The sequence below is a fragment of the Micropterus salmoides genome, unplaced genomic scaffold (genome assembly GCF_014851395.1).
Source record: "Micropterus salmoides isolate LMB-PRFRI ecotype aquatic unplaced genomic scaffold, ASM1485139v1 Ms_hic_scaffold_8, whole genome shotgun sequence".
NCBI classification, from domain to species: domain Eukaryota; kingdom Metazoa; phylum Chordata; class Actinopteri; order Centrarchiformes; family Centrarchidae; genus Micropterus; species Micropterus salmoides.
In genome coordinates, this window is record NW_024044570.1 from 33788691 (window position 1) to 33812590 (window position 23900).

Consider the following 23900-nt stretch of genomic DNA (forward strand, 5'->3'; position numbering starts at 1 on the left):
TCTAATTAAATGCACAAAAAATAAAGTAAATAAATATGTAGGCAGTAATTAAATTATACAAGGAGACATAAATGTATGTATCTATTTTAATTAGCTTCTTTACTTATTCACCTTTGTAAGAATTACCTTTTTTATTTATTGTCCGTTATAATCTTCAACTTTATTTATTACTTATTTTTTAAATGTATTTATTTAGATGTGTGTTTTAATATTTTTGTCAGTTTTATTCTTCCTTTGCATTTCTACCCTATTTTTTTCCCCAATGGTATTTATTTCTGCCTGTCCTTTTTACATTTCTGTATGCATTTCTGCCTCATTATGCAAATGAGGAGGGGCTGTGTCTCAAGGGGTGAACTTCTCCCCTATTGGTGGATTAGTCATACGGGAGCTCTACTCTACCTGCACACACCAAGAAATGCATAGAGATATGTAAAAAGGACAGGCACCATTGGGGAAATAAATAAGAAATAAAGTAATTAATAAATAAAGTTGAGGATTATAAGAGACAATAAATAAATAAGGTAATTATTACAAAGGTGACTATATAAGGAAACAAATTAAAAGAGATATATACATTTAGGTCTTCTTATATAATTTAATTACTGCCTACATTTATTTATCTACTTTATATTTTGTGCATTTAATCGGATGCTTATTTATTTATTGAGCATTTATTTATTCCTGTATTTATTTCTGAATTTGTCAGGATCAGTCCTCCATAGAGGACATGTCCCCACCACATTTTTGAAATGGTATTTTGTCCCCATCAGTTTTTGAAAGCATTTGTTAATTACAAAGGAAAATGCTTTAAAAAAAAGTTTATTTGCACAATAAAAAAATATGCAATGTAATCTAAATATAGTTTATCTTCATGTTAAAAAAGACATTTGAAAAACTCAGCAGCAAAGTGTCTTACTGTAACTCTGGACATTCAACGGGACTCTTTCTTTTAGATGAATTAGATCTAAGTAAGCTTTTAATTTGTTTAATATAATTTTTAAATATAAATTGAAAACAAAAACTAAATTCCATTTACCCTCATTGTACTGAGGCTTTGAGATATATACTGTATCAGCAGATATGACCAAAATTGTCTGCTTGGATAAACAGAACTAGTGGTAAGTTTAAAAATATGTTTTTGTTATTTCAATGAACTGGCCCTTTAAATATCTATTTTAAGCTATTGCATGTGTTGAGTTAATGAGGCCAAAATGAGCTAAATCCTGGAACCTTGTCAGTTGGTGTTCTGAAGTGAGTTAAAGGGATAGTAGTTTAGCTATTTAGGTAGTTTGTTATGCAATAGACTTTTTGTTAAATTCAGTGAATATTTCCTCATGGTTCGTTAGTTTTTTGTGCGCTCTGAAAAAAAATCTGGTTTTCCTACACAGCCGTCTGTAAATGGAAAACAAATAAAGTGGTGTGGACCTTGCCACACAACATTGTTCCAGCCAATCAGCAACAGGTGGCGTGCACAGGAGGGATGGAGGGAGAGGGGCAGAAAGAAAGTAAAAAGACACTATAATTTCATTTTATTTTATTTCTTTAATATACTTTTTTTACAACTTCAAACACCAGTCCGACCTAGCTGCCTGCACAAAGTGCATGACGGTTGCTATGCAACATACATGAGTTTGTCAACCTCCTTCATTAGCATTCACTGACAGGCTATCGCAACTCAGCATCACGCAACTTTCTTGCTCAAGTTGAACATTTTCAATGTGAATGCCCTCACGGCAGCGCCCCCTCCACATCACCCAACAGGAAATCGCGTCTCTCTGCATTTTTGCATTGACCTTGTCAAAAACCACGTTGCCCCCAGTGCTCGCTTCGGGTCTGAAAGCACCACCAGGAGATTGAAGTTTACATTTTGAGTGTCCATTTCCATTTGGTTTGGAGTTTTCAGCTAGCCAGTTTGCTAACGTTACTTCCATCCATCCATCTATCGTCAACCGCTCATCCTGCGTACAGGGTCGCGGGGCTGGAGCCTATCCCAGCTGACACTGGGCGAAAGGCTACTTTCTTACACTGATTTGTTGCAGAGTGATCCGGATCTGTGCAAAGGAATTCAACATCACAGCCAGTGTACATGCTCATTATAACACTCCTATGAACAAATTGCAGATTGCTATTGCTTGATTTGCGCTTTTATACTTGGCTGACTTGTAATCGTGGGCAGCATGGTGGCCTAGTGGAGGGCACTGTTGCCTCACAAGGTCCTGGGTTCAAACCCTGGGCGTCCCGGCCTTTCTGTGTGGAGTTAGCATGTTCTCTCCGTGTCTGCATGGGTTCTGCTCTGGCTTCCTCCCACCGTCCAAAGACATGTGGACTAGGTTGATTGGTGACCCTAAATTGTCCTTATGTGTGAGAGTGATTGGTTGTTTGTCTATGCCCTGCGATGGATTGGCGACTTGTCCAGGTTGTACCCCGCCTTTTGCCCGATGTCAGCTGGGATTGGCTTCAGCCCCCCGGTGACCCTGTACGCATGTTGACTATGGATGACTTTTATCCTGGGACATACAGCTTTATCCTCAGTGTTTTAGCACTGTATGGAGTAATTTATGCCAACTGGAGCTAATGATACTTTTTCACCCAACTCATAGAAGAAGAAATAAGAAGGCCGCTTTTATCTGCCTCTGCTGACATCAAGGAGCCATTCTTTCTAAAATTACTAAACATTTCAAGTAGTAAATCGGCCCTGTTTTCGTTGTAAACTGCGTCTGCTGTGTGAGAATGGAGAGCTTGACAGTCATAGCAACAGTAATGAAGGGTGGCGAGGCGTAGCGAAGGGTCAGTTGGAGGTATTTCAGAGGAATAGCCATAATTTGCAGTAATCTGCAGTTTAGTTTTAAACACACTCTCATCATCCATCTCTCCAACTCCACATTTAATGAGGAAAAGTAGTCCCTGGGAGTGTTGAATGTAAAATAAACTGTAAAATACACTAATCTGCCTGTTTTAACACAGATTACTGAGGCAAACAGTATCTCAGTTTGGTGCTAAACTAAATCTAGTGTGTGTGGAGGGATGTGTTCTTCTGTGTTACAGTTCTGGTGGACCACTGTCATCATGTAGCAGTGTAATTTTACTGACGCTGTCTGAAATCACTCTTTTTGAATGTTGGCATGTAATTGGTGTCCTTGTGTATTACGTATAATATTTGTGTGTGCATGACCTCAAACACAAAAGGCCATTTAAATTAGACCTTGATGCAGCCTTAGTCCTCTCGTTATCTCTGGGGCAGTAGTCTGTGCGCTTCCAAGCCCCACTTGTTACAAAGTATTCTTGGTCAGCAAGCATCCATGTCATCTCCAATTTTGAGATGATCACTTAACTGTGTTTTTGTAGACTGTACTTTGAACTGAAAAATCAGATCTGTCAATCCAAGCTTTTCATTGCTTTTTAGTGTACTGTAGTGGAGAATGACGTGGTGTTTGTTTGTGCAGTGAAAGAAACTGCTCGTGTGACGGTGTCTGTTGGTCCTGAATACAATCCTCATCTGTCCTGCGTTAGTGCTTCACAGTTTCCCTTTTGTTGGGTGGATAAAACATATGGCAGGACTGCGGAACTGTGCCTTTTTACTGTAAGTTCAGACATACTCTACAAATTCCAGAACAATTAAAGGTTCCCTGTGTAGCTTTTGACCTCTAGTAGTGCCAGAGAGCAATGTTTTGTTTGCCTCATGCACTTGTACAAGGACATACATGCATGCACAAATGAGTGACTGTCAGTGGTTTAATGGTTTCATGTTATTCCAGTGATCTACAGCTGGGGGTATATTAGACCTCTAAAATAAACACATTGCAAACATAACTTGGAGAAAACTCCACATAGTGCCTTTAATATTGGAAATTATTTACTTCTAGCTTAAATCTGAAGCATCTCTGGGTCTGTAGCATCATTTTTATAGTGGCTTTTCACACAATTTCTGTGTAATTTAGTGTATTATTATAAAATTATTGTATTATTATTAACTTTTACCAGTAAATCTTCCAGTAAATCAGGGCAGGATTGCAGTAAAACTAATTCCATCTTGATTCCATCTCCTCCGTTTCCAATCAGTTTCCTCATCTGTCAGCTGCTCAGATTATTCCAGTTCAGTACAACATTCAATCGGGGATCTGATTCCTTTCATAAATTCACAATGTGGATTTGTGAAATGACTCCATGAAGGACTGTTTCATTCCATTGACTTGAAACTGAACTGCCATCATCATGTAACACATTGTTGGCAATGTAAATGCCGATGAATTTTGGTCAAACATTTCTCTACATGATGAAATGATAGTGTAACCTTATATGTGTGTGCGTGTGTTTTTTTTTTTGTGCGTGTTGCCATGGTGATTGCAGGTTGCTGTCCAGGATGGCGGGAATGAAGGAGCAGCAGTTCACGGAGGAGAAGCCCCTGCTGCCGGAGCAGCGAGGAGTGGACTCAGACATGGTCAGTCGACCTGGTTTATTTACCGTGTGTGTCCTCTGTGCCATTAACCTGGCTGTCTGGGTGTTCACATGCTGATTCCTGCGTGCAGGATGACCCACTTTGAAACTCTTGGTGCATTAAGAGAGAGATGTGTGTGCTCATTAGCTGTGATGGCTTATAATTAGACAATGGGCTTGTTTACCAGCGGAGGAAGAAATTAATGAACTCTATCCAACCATGACTCTTTGATAACAACGCTGTGAAAAGATGAACGCTCATTTAAGCTGAGTGATAGTGGCAGAGCATAAAGAGGGAAGCAAAAACAGAGCAGGGAATAGGCGGTAGGCAGTTACATAAAGGCCACTTTTTCCAGTCCACTTAGCCATTACCTAAGCAACAGGTTGTGGCTGAATTGGGGTCTCTTGAATGTTTGAGAGTCACTTGTTGTAGGAATGATGGAAATGGTGGAGACATGCCAGATCTACTTGATGGAAAAGCTCTTCAAAAAGAAACTTGAAGATTTATGCCTGAAAATGACACATTTTCTCCTTAAACCTTTCAAACAGACATTTCTTTGTGAGGTGAGCTGGTTATTATTCCCCCAGTCTGCGTGAATGGAGAAGAAAAAAAGTAGATAAAAGGTGCTTGATCAAAGAGAAATAAATGGGAGGTCTGAGTGGCCAATTATTAGAAGGCAGTTTTTATTACTGTGGGAAGCAAACTGGCGGAGAAAGCCTTACTGCCCAGAATAGCATGCAAACAACATATTGAACTTACCATGTGGAGTATTCTTCTGCTTCTGACAAGCTTATTCTTTCTGCTGGAGGAATCAATGAAGCAGCGAATGAAGCCACTGACTGAATACGTTAGCTGTGACTCACTTGGCCAGTGTGTCAGAAATGAAACTGTGCACCCAGGAGATACAGTAAATCAGGGTTTGTTGACTCAGTAGCTTATTAGAAGTAGCCTAAATATAGTGTGCATCAATATGAATGTCTAATTCTGCTATTGATCAGCTCATCTAGCAAAAGGTCATTAGGTCTGCTCTCTATGACTCACTGCTTTTAAATTATTGGGGCCATCTCCAGCCACATCGATCCAGTTACATGTTACTGGATGTTACAGTTACATTGCGCGATTCAGCGGATCGCTTGCTTTATTGTTCTGTCAAAGAGGACTTCAGCTGAAAAACACTTGCTGTTTTATCTCCTGCCCCTCACCTCTCCCAGCTCATTTAAAGTCTGTGGCTCTGGTGTTGTGCAACAGTGTGTTAGTGACCTTTAAGAACAGTTACTGAGTGATTACCTCCTGGCACAAAACACTGGTAAAACGCTGGTCTGACTCACAGCAAGTCATGTTGGACTAATGCTGCATTCAGTTCATACGGGCATAACAGAGACGTCCCGAAGTTTTTATTTCTTGAAATTTGAATCTGATTTGAATCTTAAAGGGTCAGTTTTTTATGCTACTGATGAGCTTTGTCACGCTCTGCACTTAAACCAAGAAATCAACTGATGGTGATGCTTTTGAACAGTCCAAATAATAAATAATAAATAATCAGTAGTAATTATCACATGATCCACATCAGACATTATTAATTCTGGTCATTTTATTTAAACATATATAATTCCTGTGTTTCCTTGAAAAGTGAATAATAACACAGTTTAAAGGTACCCTAAATTAGTTTTTCATCACTTGTAGTGCTGTGGAACAGTGTTTTTACATGCGCGCTCCAGTCTGGTCTGTATCAGGCACGCATGGAGGGACGCACAAAACCTCTGTTGGTTTCTTGCCATTTTGCTGATTGAATGTTGGGAAATATGACAACTGACAAAAATATAATCAGAATATTTTAATAAAGAGGGGAGATGGGATTGGCCCTGAAGGTATTGTGCCAGCTCTGAAGCTTGTATTTACATTGTGACATGAAGGCAGCATACTCCTGGCCTGGAGTTGCATGTGGATAGTCTAATCCAGCAGGTTCACAACCTGCTCTTCTACTCCTATTGACGGAAAGTTACAGATCTTCATCTTGACTTTTCTGGTGACGCTGGACCAGAAAAATGCAAAGTGAGGCATGAGGTCTCTTCTTCAGAGCTTCAAATGTTTGGAGGATCACTAAACACATTTCAAAGACTTCCATAAACATTGCATCAGACAGTGAATCTTGAATGATGTGTATCACATTGTTGTGTTTACTGTATGTTGCTGCTCTGTCTTCCCAACACAGCAGGATAAAGGAGAGGAGGCATCGGGGGGGTTACCATGCCCCGCCAGCCCCGAGCCCCTTAACCCCCCTCCTCCCCCCAGCCGCCCCACTCACCGCTGGCATGTCATCGCACGGCACTGGCTCCGCCAGACCCGCCGTCGGACCAGCGGGGTCCTCCGGGTAACTACCAGAACCACCAGAACAAGCAGAAACATCTGACCGGCAGTAGCTACACTGAATCAAACAGGGAACACAGATGTGTGCAGCTGAGCAGAAAACTGGAGCACCAGACCAGAAATGTCATGATACAGAACTAAATCAAGAAGAAACAGTTTATAAAACCACATTGTTGTACAGAGGACTTGCACAGCATTTTTATGTAGTTATATCCACAATGACCGATGGTAACCCCTAGTAACAGTGGTGCTGCACAGTGGTAAAGCAGTAAAAATGCTGGAATAATGTGCTATTACTGTTTAAATATAACCGTGACCTGCTGTAATATAAAAAATACTCACTTACATAAATGTACAGAAGTATTATCAGTAAAGTGGACTTCAAGTATTAAAAGTAAAGTACTCCTCGCGCAGCAGAATGATATTCTTGTAATTGATTATTATTACTGACACATTAGCAAGTAAGCAACATTTAAATGTTTTGGCTGGTCACAGTACTGTTGGGTCAATGCACATTTTGTTGTAAAATTGCATAGTAACTATGTTTGTTAAACAAATGTAGTGGAGTAAAAAAAAAACTCCTTGAAATGTTGAGATTCTTTTACAAAGCCTAAAATCTGGGCCAAAATCGACTCTGACAAAACTAGTCACACACACATAAACAAATGCAATGCAACTAGGTCCAACAAATCTTCACAGCATCTCTGCAGCATTATATAATACTCATCCAGAACAATCACCCGGGCAGGATTGTTTCTGAGGACTCTCACCATCTTTAACCATTAATTTCTATTAGTTTCAATATAGAATTGTTAGAATAGAATATGTTTTTCTAAAATTATATAAAGCCAAACAGTTGCCCTAGATGTCACCACCAACTGAACACCCTACAGGTCCAGGGAGCTCTACCTTCTCACTGAGCTTAGCTGCTGCACATCCTCTACATGTAGTATGACGGGTGGGAGTTATAAGAAAGAGAAGACTGCCACCTGCTGGTCCGACCACCATACTGTCATCCTTTTGCATGAAATTCACAGGGACTGAAGTTGCCCTTTCAGTCACTCATTTCTGTTGGGATGAGAAATCATCATCATCTTGTGGGGCAGCTTCAGGTCCTGTTGCTTTTTGTGATATCTTTCTCTCTCTTCAGGTGTGTTGTAGGACTCTGTTCACTCAGTAGAGTGCCACTCCTGTCCTTTCTTTTCCAGTCTTCACTGCTAATAACTTAAACCTTTCTTTACTCTTTCCCCCCCACCATAATCCACATCTATTCATTTTGACTTTGTACATGTACAGTATCCATCTAAAATCCTGTCATTTTTTCTTTCAGAAATATCTTCAGAAAATCCCACATGAACTCACAAATGTTATGTGTGTATGTTTAACAATGAAGCAGTGTGAAAGCCATCTGTCAAACTGTTCTGACTGGTGTCTCACCTCATGTGCATGTCCTTCATTTTTTCTGTTGTGTCCAGATTTTCAGATGTTCCCTCTCTGCCCTACGCTTTACAAGGGCAGCACAGAATTAACAGACTCTTAAATGACATGTGCTGAAATAACACAGGTTAGGATCAGTAAACCTTAACTGTTGTGTTGAAAAATGACAAATACAAATTAGTTAAATGTTTCTCTAAACAGTGTGCATTTGGTTATGAATGAAAAACCTGTTTTATGTCAATACATCTCTGCTTCAATGAAGAGTCGAGACCAGATTCCTCAAAAAAATGAGCACTGCGAGATAAAACATGTTTTCTTTAAGACTTGTATTCAGTAATATATTCCTTAACATGTATTTAAATACTGGAAAGCTTTGACTGGCGCTGGCACAGCTGTCACTTCGACTGAAGCCGGCTTGTCATCAATCAGTATCTCTGAATTTTTAAATCTATTTTGGCAGTCAAGGAGACAGACTGGCTTGCAGGGATTCTGACTCCCGTCGGCGCTGTGGCCAGATGATAAAAATGTTATTTTTATGCCTGATCGTATGCCCTAGCTCATCTTTGTTTACAGACCTAGATGACTGTTGAGGTGACTTGTTGTCGGGGGGAATCTGGTTGCTGTGCTCTCTCTCATCCTGTATTTTAAAGACTCCATCTTCCCTCACTTTTTCTGCTGATTTGTTCCCAGTCTCCCACATGCACTTAAGCAAATTATCTTCACTGTCTCTATAGAATGAGGTACACTGAAGTAACAGGTGCATTTGGCACTGACCACAGACTTTCTGATGCATTAATATGCTAAATATTCACATAGTTGAAAACCCCTGAATGGTTTTAAAGGGGCACTCCAATCTACCCCATCAGTTTACTTGTCATGGGGAGTGCTGCTCAGCCTTTGAAAACTGTCAAAGGCTGTCTGTTCTGGAGGGAGAAGTCTGACAAAGTAACGCTGATGATTTCATAATGATGTCAGCCCAGGCTTGGAGACCAAAAAACATACAACACAAAGCCTGCATTACAAACTGGCAGAGCGAAAGTTTTAAAGACACTGGTGTTTTCAAAGGTATGATGGAAGCCACTATCTTGTTGCATAATGAGAAATGTGTGTTTGGAGCTTGAGCTATTGTAGGGACTAAAAGTCAGACTAGCTCGACCTCTGTTGTATCATTTTTGATCATGTCTCCATGAGTGCCCCAAACTCATGCAGTGCACTACTAAATTGCTGGAGTACTTCTTTAAATAAGTTCAAATATAGGACACAGCACACAAATCTACAGAAGATTATTAAGGCCACACATGAAAAATGTATTGATTTATTTTATTTATTAGTCAAAGTCAAAATTCTGACTTTAAACTCAGAAGACATTTTTCACATGTGGCCCTAATCCTCTTCTGTACAAATCTTGGATGTTTGTGCCCATAAATTCCTGCCAAATTTAACATATAACATACATTTGTGTGTATGTTCAGAGACCGTTGATATACTGTACTGCTAAGGTGCTTCTGGGAAACTGCTTCTCTGTGTCTGTGGTTTGGACCTACAGAGTACAGCTTTTGCTGCTCTTCTGCAAGTCTAGCAGCCTTCAGCTCCAACAGTGGATCCACCCTTTAATATGTGAGGCATATGTGTGTGATAGCTCAGACCACTGAACCCCTTCTTATTTTAATTTCTTTTCTTTCTGTCTTCTCTGCTTGTCTGTCTCTGCAGGAAAGCTGCGAACAGTTGATGCCGGTAGGAGATTGGAAGGTATGAGCCACTGCTGCTGTTATGTTGAGATTCAGCCTGTCTCGCGCTCTCTCTCTCTCCTCTCTGTCACCTTTCTTATCAGCGCGTCTCGTCTTTTGTGTTCTCACCGTCTATCTTCCTTTATCTTTCTTTGTTTGTCTGTCATGTCTTCATACTTGCTCACTTGGGTAAACAGTGATGCCTGGCTGAGTCAACAGAGAAAAAAAAGAGGAAGATGGGAGAGAGATATCTGTAATTTCACAGGGCTAAATATAACATAGATGATAATAACTACCTTCAGATGGAAGTGATATCTTAGTGTACTGCCGAACATTATCCAGAAAAAAAAGACAGTGGCAGGGATTGCGGAGTCATTAGTGCAGAAAGTAGATCCTGGGTTTTGAGGCCCTTCTGTGCAGAGTTTGCATGTTGTCCTTGTGCCTGCATCCAACTCTAGCATGCCCATAGGTGTGATTGTGAGTTTGAATTTCTGTATTTCTGTGTCAGCCTTATTATACACTGGTGACCTGTCCAGGGCGTACCTAATAATTGCTGGGTTACGATTCAGCCTCCAGGGACCCAGCACAGGATACGGCAAGATAATGAACAGATGGATGGAAAATTACTGTGGGTCTGATTAATAGTAACGACTCAGTGAACTTGGCTGAGATTAACAGCTTTTGAAGTTCATTTGTACTGTTTTGGGACAAAGTTCTCCCACACGAGTTTCAAGGTGTGCCACATTTCTGCTTTAAAATCCAAAATTACTTCTGTCTGAAAACAAATAAGCACCACTAATATAAACTGGGCAGGTCAGGCTAATATCTTTCACACTGTACTGTACATGCTGTACTTCAACTCAAATTTCAGTTACTCTTAAAGCTTCCATGAGCCTGTGAGCATTAAATATGCCATTAGCAGTAATCCTAATATTGGATAACTTCTAGTTTTGCATGTGAAAGGGTTGCTGCTAGTAGCTTAGTAGTAGGTGCTAGCTACTGTAAGCTAGGAGGTGATTAGCTTAGCTTAACGTAGCATAAAGACCGGAAGCACGGGCAAACTGATAATTTGGTTCATTGACAAAAGTTTTAAAATGCATAAATCTTCTCACACCTCCACAGCTCACTAACTAACATATTTATTTTGCTTGTTTAATCTAGGTGAGATGTAAAATGATCCATTGTGGTTTTACAGGTTCGTAACTACTTCTTGAAGAGAACATCAGCTGAGTGCGTTTACTTCCTATTTACTATATATATTATACACACTAAATAATTTGGTAACACTATAATGTACACAAATTTATGAAGTAATCTTTACCTGATGATTCATTAATATAGTATCTCCCAGTGAGTAGTATATCTTCATTATCTGCTATAGTTCTGTTATTCACTAACTACTAACAACAATTCATTAAAACAGGTCGTTTCTGATTCATTCCTCACTTGTTCCTTAGTAACTACTCTCAATTTTGTGTACAGTATTGTAAAGTGTTACCAATAATTCAATATTATGCAGTGTTTGTGCAGTCAGAACTGTGACTGAGGAATGCGAATATGTGAACATAAACACATCATTCCAGAGTCTTACAAACTTTGTTGTCTAAACACATCAGCTGCTATTATGTGCCTCCATTACATTAATGAGGAGCATAACTGAACAATTAATTGCAGTAATTAACAGATATTAAATCCATATCCATACTTGTCTTCATATAGCCATGGGTGGTATTAAAATGAACACATTCAAATTCAAATGTTATAAGTGTTATAACTGTTTTAAGAAACTAAAATTATCAATAATATTCCAGTAGAGGCTATTAAACCATAAACTGCTTATAAAACTTCATTTTCATTTAATATACAATACACAAGGGTGTCACTTTGTGTTGAAAAGTGTTGGGGGACATAGGGGTTCAGATGAGGGCTGTGACTCCACTTTGAGAACCACTGATAAAAGAGATCCAACAAACCTAGCATCAGCTTCTTGAAAGTACAACATTTCACATTTAGACTTCATTATATCTTAAAAAGAGTGGGGGGAAACTCACAGGTGTCACTGTGTGTGTGTGTGTGTGTGTGTTTGGGGGGAGGGTGGGTTACTTAGCTCGAAAGATATCATGATACACCATATTAGATTCATGATAACAAGATGAAAAAGTCCTTAAACAGTCTTTTAAAGATATCCTCATTGCCAAGATATATCAGCGTGGGGTCTGGGGGAAGTCTCCCAGGAAATTTTGATCTTTAAACACTTCATTTCCTGCATTCTGGTGAAAGTTTCTGCACCAATTTATGGTGAAAATGTTTTTATTTATGTAAAAGGAAACTTCAAACCCTCAAAATTCAGGTAGCACATGACATTTCAAAATATCTAAATCTAATCTGAAGAATATAAGTCAGTGCAGCTCTCAGGCATTCTGTGGTGCTTTCAGATCTGTTTCTCCTGTAGATCATCCTGTAGATTCTCATGTGATATCATCCCTGCTGAGGCAACACATACTGTATGTAGGCATTATTCAGTCTTTTCTCCTCTTTTGTCATGTTCACAGGAAAAACTTGGCAAAAAGAAACTGTGTTAAGAAGTCGTTAAACTACTGATACTGATTGGTGCTGCACGTTTCTGGGTCATTTTATAATCAGTAGCTTGTTTTTTTTAGCTTAAGTTACTTTTTTTGGACAATGCACATATGTTTCTTTTTCTATTTTAATTGCATTGCATGGTTTCTTAATGTGTAAATAATCCTTTCTAATGTTTATGTTATATAACTGCTAATTATTGTTATTTAACAAATTATGCTTTAGTGGTGGGAACAAAATCAGCCAATTCAAAAAGTGTAGATGACACCTATGACAATCCATAACACTGATGGCGTAGGTTTCGTTTCAATATTGGTGGGGACACGTAGCAGGGGGTCTGGTGGTCCTACCCCAGGACATTTCACTTCATTTCCTGTATTCTGGTGAATGTTTTTGCACCAAATTGTGCCTTACCTGCACCAGTTTATGGTGAAAATGTCTGCATTTCTGTAAAGGAAAACAAAGACTATATAAAAGAAGTGGACGTAGCCACTTTGATGTCACCCACTGGTTTACGGACTACTGTTTTGAAGGCTCAAGTTTGGCATTTTGGCATTAGTCAGTTTTAAAAAATGCTTTTGCGGCTTTATACTGCCACCTTTTTTTTGGGGGTGGGGGGGTGGGGGGTGGCACATGCACCCCCAAATGACGTGTCCCCTGCGGCCCGCACCAAAATCTTCGCCTATGTATAACACAACCATTGTGCTATTTTTTATGGTGGAGGGACATTCAACAAGACAGCTCCATTTATTATGGATGGGGAAACATTGTATTTAGGCATAATTCCCTATGATATGCTTATGTTTCATTCATTTTAAAAAAGTACTTTGAAGTTCTATTTAATAAATCTGGGGTGGCGGTGGCAAACCTGGGTCTCTCACACATGCCTTTGATGTGAGAGTCCCGGATTCAATTCCCATTGCGACACATCTACCAATTTGACCCTGATCTGAACCCTTAACCCCTAGTTCCTCCAGAGGCATGTGACCTCTGATATATTTAGTAATTGTAAGCTGCTTTTGATAAAAGCATCAGCTAAATGAGTAAATGTAAATCTTAAACAAACAAATACATCTTGATCATAATTGAAAAGATGTTTTCCTCACAGCTTTTACTGATGTTGCTCTTAAGTTTAACAAACAACCTGTGAACTCCCTTGGACAAAAGGGTGAACTATGTGCTACCACATGTGCAGTTCCCTTAAATAACCTAAGTTCACTTTAATCTTGCAATCTTCTGCTAGACAAGATCATTTCGCTGTCACATAACGTAAAAACTACATGACTGAAATCACCAGTCTAAGGTTTCTAAGTGACATAGAAGGTGACATTCAACCCCTGCTTTGTACAGATGCAGATATGTTAGCTTGCACTACACTGGTATGGACTGAGGTTTCTGTTAGCTGGGCTGAGTTGTCTACAGAGTGATTATTGTAAGTTCCAAAGTATGCAATGACTCAGGATATTGCCTCATTCAAAGACAGCTTACCTAGACTAAAGGTCTGTTCCCTTCAGAAAAGAGAATAAGATTTTGATTATCTGTTAATAACTTTAGCTAAACACACATGGATGTCTTCAAAAAGGTATTGATTCCTTCAAGAATAATTTTTTTAATTAAGACTGAGGCAGAATGATTTATCTCACAAGCAGCCAGCAAGCAAAAACAACACTGCTCTTCAAATGCAGAGTTACTTTTTTGAGACATGTCAGGTTTAAGTGTGAAAGAGAGGTGTTGTCTCATCACTCCTGTCTTACACTCAGCACACTTCCAACTAAAATAAACCAGTAGAGCTGTGACATGTGTGAAGCTTGTCTCCTTCAAAAAGGAAGGACTTCTCATACTGATGGTATATTAACTTTGCAATGTAGATAGAATTTATGAGTCTGAGTCACCAGTACAGACTGTATATAATACAGGTGTTGGGGAGTAGCCTACTATATGAGATAGAAGTTGTATAAAGCAGTTGCGGCATGAGGTGTTTTCACAACAAGAATGTTCAGTGACATGGGTAGATGTAGAAAATTCCACATCAAATCAGCTTTAAAACTTCATTTCAATCTCATGTCTATGTTGGCTCATACACTATAAGACTGAGTGAGTGATATAAGACACTGGTTCCCAAACTTTTTCACATCTTTTTCACTGACACATATTAGACCACGGACCCCCATTTGATAAGATTTCTGATTGCATTTTTGCTTTTAGATGTTGTATTACAGAAAGTGTATGAAACCTATGACCAACATAGTCATACATTCTGACTTATGTCCACTTATGGATGGATTTATAGTGAAAATAAACTATTCCCCTTTTTGCTGGGGACCCCCAGAAACCCTCTCAAGGATCCCTGGGATTCCCCGGACCCCACTTTAAGAACCACTGATAAAACAGATCCAACAAACCTAGCATCAGCTTCTTGAAAGTACAACATTTCACATTTAGACTACATTATATCTTAAAAAGAGTGGGGGGAAACTCACAAGTGTCACTGTAACTGTGTGTGTGTGTGTGTGTGTGTGTGTGTTTGGGGGAGGGCGGGTTACTTGTTATGGCACTGCATATGTAATAGTTAACAAGATAGGAAATGGCCACATTGCTGGAGAAAGCACTAACATACACAGCTGCCTACATGGAGAAAGAAAGAGAAAACACCCCGTTGACATAATTGTGATATAAATGCTTAAAATTAAATCCTGATATGTAATTGAATAAAACTGACAATGTCAGCTGTTGCTGTCCACAACTCCCTCCTGCCCATCAATGTTCGTCAAACGCTTGCTGGTAGAGATTGTATGTTTAAAGTTGACAGTGATGCAGAGTCAGCAGGGAGAGAGATAATCTCCTCTGTGGAGGAAAGGGGGGACAAAGTCAGTGAGTGAGAGGGAGGGAAAGCAAAGAGTGGCGTTTCAAGTTGAGTCAGCATGCTGAGTGTTCTGTCAACAGGAAAGTGGGGATAGAGGGAGAGAAAAGGGTGGGAGAGATGGGGCTGAAGAGGTATGACAAAGAGCCGGGGTACTGAATGACCCCAGAGGGGAAAGAGAGGTTAGATTCTGGTGTGTGTGCATGTGTGTGTGTGTGTGTGTGTGTGTGTGTGTGTGTGTACTGCAGTCAGCATGATAGTGACTGCGACACTATTACAGTCATGTGAATATGCATGAACGCTTCTCAGCCACAAACATCATATTTTATTCAACTGCAGGTATACTTATGAATGAAAGGTTCTTTTTAGGAAGCAAAATTATCAATAGTGTAAAATGCCTTTTGTTTTACTCCCTGGACATTTTGACCAGAGTTGAGAGTTTGACAGTATTTGTCTACTCAGTGGCAAAGAAGGCAATTCTCCTTGACATGCAAAAGGATAAAAAGAAAATGGCATGTTATATTGTTCGATTGTTCCAAATTTAACTATCTCTTAATGTATTTTTTTTTACTCTTAACTTAAAAAAATCATGTTCTTGATTACAATAATATAATAATAAAAGTACTCTTAAAGAGTATTTTTGAAAACCCGGGTTTAAAAGATGATAGTGACTTAGCCAGTTTAAAGCACCAGAAATATGTTAGGAAATGTAAAGTAAGAATACCAGTTTCTAGTTCTGTCTCCTGGTGTTAATTGTTCATTCATCTCTTTTTATATGTACAAAGTAAAAAGTTGCTTTATTCTGTCTTAATCATTACATTTTTGATGAATCATCTTGAACTCAGGGGCGTATAAATGCATCCAGTCAAATGTGATAAATACACATTTGACTGTTAACTTGTGGGCTGTGGTAGCTAGCAGAGCAGGAGGAGGTGTGTGTTTGGATATCAGTTGGCAACCATGTTGTTTACATTTACAAAACGGTATTATTATGCTCTATTTCAAACACTTCTCCCTCGCCCTCTTCTTCCTGATCTAACAACGCAAGTGAAGGAGGTGTGGGTGGAGACTAACCATCTGCAACTCCAAAACTGACCGCACCGCACTGATGCCACACCACGCTGGATTCATTAACGCCCAGCAATGAACAATCTAATAAAATAAAGGACTCGATTTAAATCCATCTAACTAAATCCTGCCCACATACTCATGCTGAAAGATGTCACCCTACTGAAGCTAAGGAGGCTCGCTCCTCACTTTCACATTGAGGTTGGAAACCTCTTTGGCAAGGGGGACCTGCAGAAAGAGTTGCAGATTAAACAAAAGAAAATCACAAGACAGATACCAAAAACATTTCATAATAAGAAGAGAGTTAATATAGGCACAATAAAATTCCAGATCTTCCATGTCTTTGTGTCTCTGTGACTAATTGGGCCAACATTTTTTGAAATCGGTCAATGTATGTCAGAGTTCACCATAGATCATGGTGATTCCATTGAAATGGATGGATTTACCACAATATTGTGCTGTGTTTAAAGCAGGTGTGGCTGGGCCGTGAGGAGGCTAAAACAAGTCATCCCTTATAGTTCTGGTTAGAAGCCTTCCTGAACAGATTTCAACTGATTCTCATGTGATTCCTGTTTACTGCTGCACAACATGCTATGTCCAGGTAAAAGTGCAGACTTACTCCCCTAATATTAGTCATGAAAAAATTCACTCTCATTAAAGTTAATTCATGAACAGCAGTTGTTTTGTTTAATGCTAAAAGGCTGGAACAAAACAAGGCCACTGAGAAAAAGACAGAGAAGCAGAAACAGATCAAAACTAGAGCAGTGGTGCTGATGAGAGAGAGAGTACCTTCAGAATAAAGACTGGCAAGGCATCTGACAAATCGCGTGAAGGGGAGGCAGCACTCTGAGCAAATCATCTCCAGCCTGCCCCACACCGTGTCTCGGGTGCCTATAGAGTGTGAGGAGAAGGGGAGGGGAGGAGGAGGGCTGCTGCAGCTCCGAGCTTATTAAGAGTCTGGGTGGGAGTACTGCTGAGCAGACAAAGACACTGCAGCAGCCTGCAGCATCTACCGTCCAACTCTCCATTCTATAGTGCGTGCTCACCAGAACCTAGCACCTTAAAAGAGACAGGCCTGGCTGCTGGTCTGCCTGCCTGCACCCTCCTCTTCTTCATCAGCTGAGAAAACAGTTTCTGTGCAGCCATGCCTGAGTGCTGGGACGGGGTGAGTAGCAGGGAGGAGTGAGTGATGGAAGGATGTACACTGGACCTGAGAGTGCGTGTGTGTGTGTGTGTGTGTGTGTGTGTGTGTGTGTGTGTTTTAATCATGCGTGTGACTCACTCTGTTTGGACCTGGGGACAGCTATGTCAAAATAAAATTTTTGGAATTTTGAAAATTGTCTGATGACGATTTCTGAGCTGCTTGGTTTGCCTCTAAATGTTAAATGTCTTTGCATAAAAAGTATTTTATATTATTATGAACCAGTTTTGCTGGCAGTCAGCAAAATGTAGATGTGTTACAGTGACAAGACAATGTCTTTATATTCTGTATTCAGAAGGAGAAAATGCAGCATTAGTTTCAGATGATGGGTCATTCTTTGACTCTGGCCCACTGACACACTTAAGCTCGCCACCACAGATGCTGTGTAATGCACCAATGCGTAGATAGAGACATGAGTGTGTGTATGTGTGTGTGTGCATGGGTGTTGGAGGACGTGTTAACTCTCTTGCAGTATCATCCACTTTGGCAACCTTGAAACGGAATGATGAAAGATGTATGTGAGGAAAGGAAGAGAGGGCTCTTGTTCAGGCCAGAGGTCAAAGAAATAAATCCTTCCCATCATGTTGCTGTGGAGCATGAAAAAAGCAGTGTCTTATTTTGAAAGCTGGATGTCTACATCCACTTGGAGACACCGTAAATTCCTGTCTGTGTTTTTGAAGGTCATCTGGAGCCCACGCGTTTGTGAGACGTCTTCTCGTATTTATCAGAGTCACTGAAAACAGACTGAACAAAACCCCTGATGCAGTAACTGCCTCAAATTAGATTGCTGATTGCAGATAACACTGATGTTGACGCTGAAAAAACAGAGATAATCTGGCTGGATTAACTCATGACTGCTGGCTGCAAGACAATCTGCTTTGGAGGGGGGGGTGGGGGTGTGGGGCACTTTGCTGCAGCTATAAGTGCTGTTTGTTTCTGTACTGTGAGTCATTTGGGAGTTATTTAAATCACTCAGTAGTGAATACGTATTGTGTTACAAATAGCCCACGGCTGTTGAGAGATGCTGCAGGTTGACAACAGCAGATTAGCAGAGGATTTGAAGTTAGCTGTTTCTCTGTGTCTGAGTAGTTTAAGGTACGAAAACATGCTGAGGGGAGAACAGTAATGATGCGGTGTTTGTGTGTATTCGATCTCTGTTTGTTTAGTTTGAATTTGAATATACAGGCAGGCGTGTGTGTGTGTGTTTGTGTGTCTTTTTTGCGCAGCTCATGGTAACACATATCTCCTACCTCCATTTTGAGTTTGTCTGGCTCTGACCAGCGGATGCTGACAAAATGTGGGTCATGACAGGAGAGGTTTGGATACACAACAAGCCAAGGGTTTTGAGCCTGTTTGGGCCATTAGAGATCTCTAGTGTCATTTTACGTCAAATAATTTTAAAATGATTTAAAAACAGAATACTTCAAACACTTCAACCAGCAGACTGCCATCATGTTTTTCACTATTAAAAGCCAGATCCTTAACAGATCATTGAACTGGTACATTCTCAAGTAGGATACCAAAGGTAAAACATGCCAAATGTTTCGGACAGTCCCAGAATGTGTTTACCCTGACAAGCTACAAGTCCCCCAATGGGTGAGATCAATCATCATATTTTAGAAGAGGAAAACTTAATTTTGGTCTTCATATAAATTACCTCCCATGTTTGGCTTTTTGGGTTTAGTGTAAGTCCAGTTTCAAATCTTTCTTCCCAAATTTCATCTTACATTTTAATTTTTTAATATGCAAACTGCTCAGGGCATTCATGGTGTAGGAGTTAGTTAAATCTTAGATTTAATGTGGAGTTTTCTGATATTTTCTGGTGATCATGTTCTTTTAGTCTTTGTGTGTCTCTATCTTGTGTGTGTTTCTGAATATAATGTCTTAATTGTAAAAAAAAAAAAACCCAGATCCATATTAGAAGGCACAAATTCAAGTTTGGTGAATATTTTTATTGGCTCTGGATGCAGGCATTGTATTCAGACATTTTTCTCCAGTCTACCTTAGTCAAAATAAATGGAATGACTCCAGTTTGTATCTTTTCTTATCCACTGTATGTTCCTTGCACAGTAATAGTTCATTAGATCATTACACACATTAAAACTTCCCTTATCTTTTGTGCATAGATGTTTTTAATCCTTTAAGCCATTTCAGCCATGGAAATTTTGGATTTTTATGTTTTTTAATACATTTTACTACTCAGTCATTGCAAAGCGTGACATGTTAACTCAATCCATGCCCAACAATTTTCTGTCAGGATTCCCTGTGGTAGCTCACTCTAATTACTGACTTTGTTGCTCTTTAAATGAGCCCCTGCACCTCCGTCATACTGCTGTGAAAGCTGTAATGCTGAACATCAATAAAGAACAATCCTACATGGATTGGCTGTTAATGGTAAAGGAGCATTTCACTGGAGTTCAATGAATGGCAGGTTAAGTAACGACTCTGTTACAAAGCACAGACGTGTTGATCTGTGTCTCACACGTGATGTGAAACACTTGAGATTATGCATCAAGAAGGTGTTTTTCTTTTCACATTTACCTTACATCTGTTTACCCAGGGAGGATTCAGGTGCAAATGTTCTTCCAAAAACAGATGTCTTTGTGTGAACCACCAGGTGAGTGTGTTTGTGTGTTTCGCAGGAACATGATATTGAGACTCCTTATGGGATGCTGCACGTGGTGATCCGCGGGGCACCCAAAGGAAACAAGCCGGCTATCCTCACCTACCACGATGTGGGACTGAACCGTGAGTATCCACGAAAGATGTGTGGATGGGTGGCTTGACAGATGTTCCAGGATTTTCAGTTAGGTGTTTTTGCACTTTTCAGAGGTGATAATTGGCCTCGATGGCACATTATTCCCTCCTGCCTGCACACACACACACACACACACACACACACAAACACACACACGCGCGCTACAATTTGTTATCATCTCAAGCTCTTTACTGAAGTCTGAACGCGAGTGTTGACTGTCGCGATGTTCATTTCATTCTACAAAGTCACAGCTTGCCCTCTATGTCAACATTTAATACAGGCTGAGTGGTCATCGATTTAATAGCAGGAGGGGTAATTACATAAACCTGTGTATAGGAGAGGGAGGATAGATGAAGAGAATGGTGACACTGTGAAGAGAATAGCAGAGGAGATCAAAGTGAATAAAGACAATGAGGCTCTGAGGTGGGGTTTGTCATAAAGTGGGATGACTGGCAAAAAAAATAAAAAGAAAGAAGAGATGAGGAGGCAAATGAAAGAGTGAGTGTGAGAGGCATTGATGAAATTTAGGTCAGAAAAACATCCCTATCCTGTGGAGAGAGGCGGGGGGGGGGGGGGGGGGGGGGGGGGGGGGCAGCGCTGCCTTGATGGGTGTATGGTGGGGATCTGGAGGACAGTGTGTCATGGACTGGAGCTGATCTACTGCACTGCTGACTGTTGGCGTTACTGCAGATATCTGGCTATTGTTGTCTTTCCCACACTGTTTTTATTTTTTATTGGTCCTCTTCCATTTTGTAATTGTTATTAAACTGATTGTCTGTCTCATTTAGAAAAAAAAAGAATACAATAAACCCAAAGCAACTCACTTCAGGAAAAAACACAATAAGAAATTAAAAAAACATAGAACAAACAAGAAAGAAATCACATTGCAGTAACACGTTCTGTCGAGTATAATAAACTAAGGAACAAAGTAGATCAGAATATAACTTTATATAAGGCTATTAGTATTCACAGCCACTAAATCACTGCACTGAGGTGCACAATCAAACAGGATGAAAGGAGTCGGGAGGAGTAGGAGTAGGGAGTTCATTGTTCCATTTAAAATGACTCGCAATCAGCAGATGGCACAGAAGTCCTCCAGTCCTTCGATTAAAAACGAAAAGCTAGAACAAGTGAACAGGAGGGAGTGGGAAAAAACTGGAAATGAAGAGAAAGAGAGTCGACGTGTGAAAAAGAGAAAATGAAAGGCAGACAGAGTGATTTAGGAGGTAGAAAAGCGACCAAGGAGCAGGATTGTGTTGCTGGAAAGAAATGGGGAGGGATTATAGAAAGAGAGGCTTAAACAGGGAGAGGAAAAGAAAGTTCAGAGGGAGAAAGTGGGTCATGGAGTCAGTAGGAGTGCAGACTGCGAGCACTGACAAATGATTCAGCTCTTACTGGTGAGTAAGTGGGAGAAACTTCTCACCTCGTCCCCACATAGCATCTGTGTTTCTGTGTACATTAAAAGCTCACAAACTGGTGCTAGCGCCGTGGCAAAGATTTAGCGGTCACCTTCCTGCCCTCTCCTACTTTTTGTCTCTAACCCAGTTGTCATACTATTTGGTCCGTTTAATTACCGCCGCTCAGCCAGAGCCCGAGGAGGATGTTGCTGCGTGGTTTCACTGAGTGTGACACACATAGGCTGAAAGTAGGCCAACTGCAGAGCCAGTGGGAGGAGGGCAACTGGAGAGCTGACATCTTTTATACATAGATTGCATATTTCAGAATGCAGAGTTCTATGTTTTCTTTTCTGGTTCAGGAAATAGAGCTCGCCATTTTGAGAGAAATCCTCAGTGAGTCACTGTCAAAGTAAATCTGTATAGTTTCCTAAGAAAGAAGAGAAAAGAGATTTTTTTAAAACCTTATATTTGAACTGTAATTATACTCCCTCATAATCAATTAAAAAAATGTTAAATGGCAATTATTTTAATGAAAGCACTGTAGCACAGCACATACCATTTTATGACAACAAAAACATTGTTATACAAGCTGCCCTACTCTGTAAATATGTGCCATCAGCTATGTTTGCTAACGGTTGACTTGCTAACGTGTTTGTGTGTGTGTGTGTGTTCGTGTGTGTTCGTGTGTGTGATTTCAAGTGTCTGGCACTCAAGTCAAAGGGGAAAAGATCACAGTGTTTCAAAAGTGACAGAAACACCTTCCAGCATCTCCAAAGCTGTCCTGTTTACATTGATACAATGTTTGATTTTCATTGTACGTATAGAAAAGTAAAAGCAAGACATCTCGTTTCTATGAGCAGTTAACTATTTTTTGACCAACAAGGACAACGCCAGAATGTGCAGGGAGCTGAAAAATGGTAGCTTGTGTGTCGGAAAAACTGTGAAATTAGTCTTTACAATATCAGAGATTGAACCATTTGGTCAAATAAAAATGTAATCAGTACAGTATATTAAGCAACCAGGTTAGACCACTGTCATAATGCTGTTGCATAAAGCCTTCGGATTGGTATGTGCATTATTTCACTCTCGACAGCGCAAAAGTAGCATTTTTGTCCCAGCTTTGAGTCTTATGCAAAGTTTCTTGAGATATATGTCTTCTAGCAAGGGAGACCAAGCCATAGTGGCAGCATAGACTATTTCAAATAGTTACATAAAAATGGCATGTGAGTGCCTGTTAAAAATTTGGTGTTTCAACATTTGTTTTATTAATAATTTTTAGCCCAGCAAAAAAATACAGTTTTGCCAAGTTCAGAACAGACTCTGGGGACATTGAACGTTACCCATGTTGATGATCTGATCTGATAACTGAAACAGTTCAGAGAAAGCATTTTAGAGGTAGACAGGTAGTTTTCGAAGAAGGAAAACAAGTGTATATCAAACACAGTTGTCTCTTTATTAGGTCCTCTGTCATTACGGATGAAGCACTGAACAAAATTGTTACTCATTCATGAAACAAATACCACATTATAGAGTGATTTATTGTGTAATTCATAGTGTCTGCTCTCTGATAAGCATGAAGGCGTATGACAAATTGGATTTGTTGAAAGGAGTCTTTGCCTTCTCCTTCTGGCACAGGACCAGTTGTACAGATGGCCACCTTCAAGGTCCTCTCTGTGGTGCATATTTAATGTGATCATATTCCTCTGCTTTCATCCCTCCATCCTCTCCTCCTGCTTACCCTGCGCTTTGCTTTCTTCACCCCTATCTTTCTGTCCCCTCACCCCACAATGTCTATCCTTTATCTTGCTCACTGTCCTACAGACAAGCTGTGCTTCAACACTTTCTTCAATAATGAGGATATGCAGGAGATCACCAAGCACTTTGTGGTTTGCCACGTCGATGCCCCGGGACAGCAGATTGGAGCATCACAGTTGCCACAGGGGTACAAAACCCTCTTACACACAAGAAGAAATACAATACAATTGCACACGCGTTTAAGCAATTGACCAAACACACACTTAGCAATTACCACTAATGAATAGATAATTAAAGCATACATAAATTATTGGA

General features: G+C 40.0%; 1 protein-coding gene across 8 annotated transcripts in view; it reads left to right on the forward strand.

Moving 5' to 3' along the window:
* ndrg4 (NDRG family member 4) overlaps positions 1 to 23900 on the forward strand; it is a 58894-nt gene that overhangs the window by 22923 nt on the left and 12071 nt on the right. For 4 of the 8 annotated variants that reach the window (XM_038706845.1, XM_038706846.1, XM_038706847.1 and 1 more), the window contains 5 exons: positions 4348 to 4438; positions 6648 to 6806; positions 9950 to 9988; positions 20318 to 20423; positions 23652 to 23772. In XM_038706845.1, the coding sequence (XP_038562773.1) occupies positions 4361 to 4438; positions 6648 to 6806; positions 9950 to 9988; positions 20318 to 20423; positions 23652 to 23772 (503 nt within the window). In that variant the 5' untranslated portion in view covers positions 4348 to 4360. Of the gene's footprint in view, positions 1 to 4347; positions 4439 to 6647; positions 6807 to 9949; positions 9989 to 17422; positions 17640 to 20317; positions 20424 to 23651; positions 23773 to 23900 lie in introns of those variants that run through there. The other 4 variants (XM_038706848.1, XM_038706849.1, XM_038706850.1 and 1 more) reach the window with 3 other exon arrangements.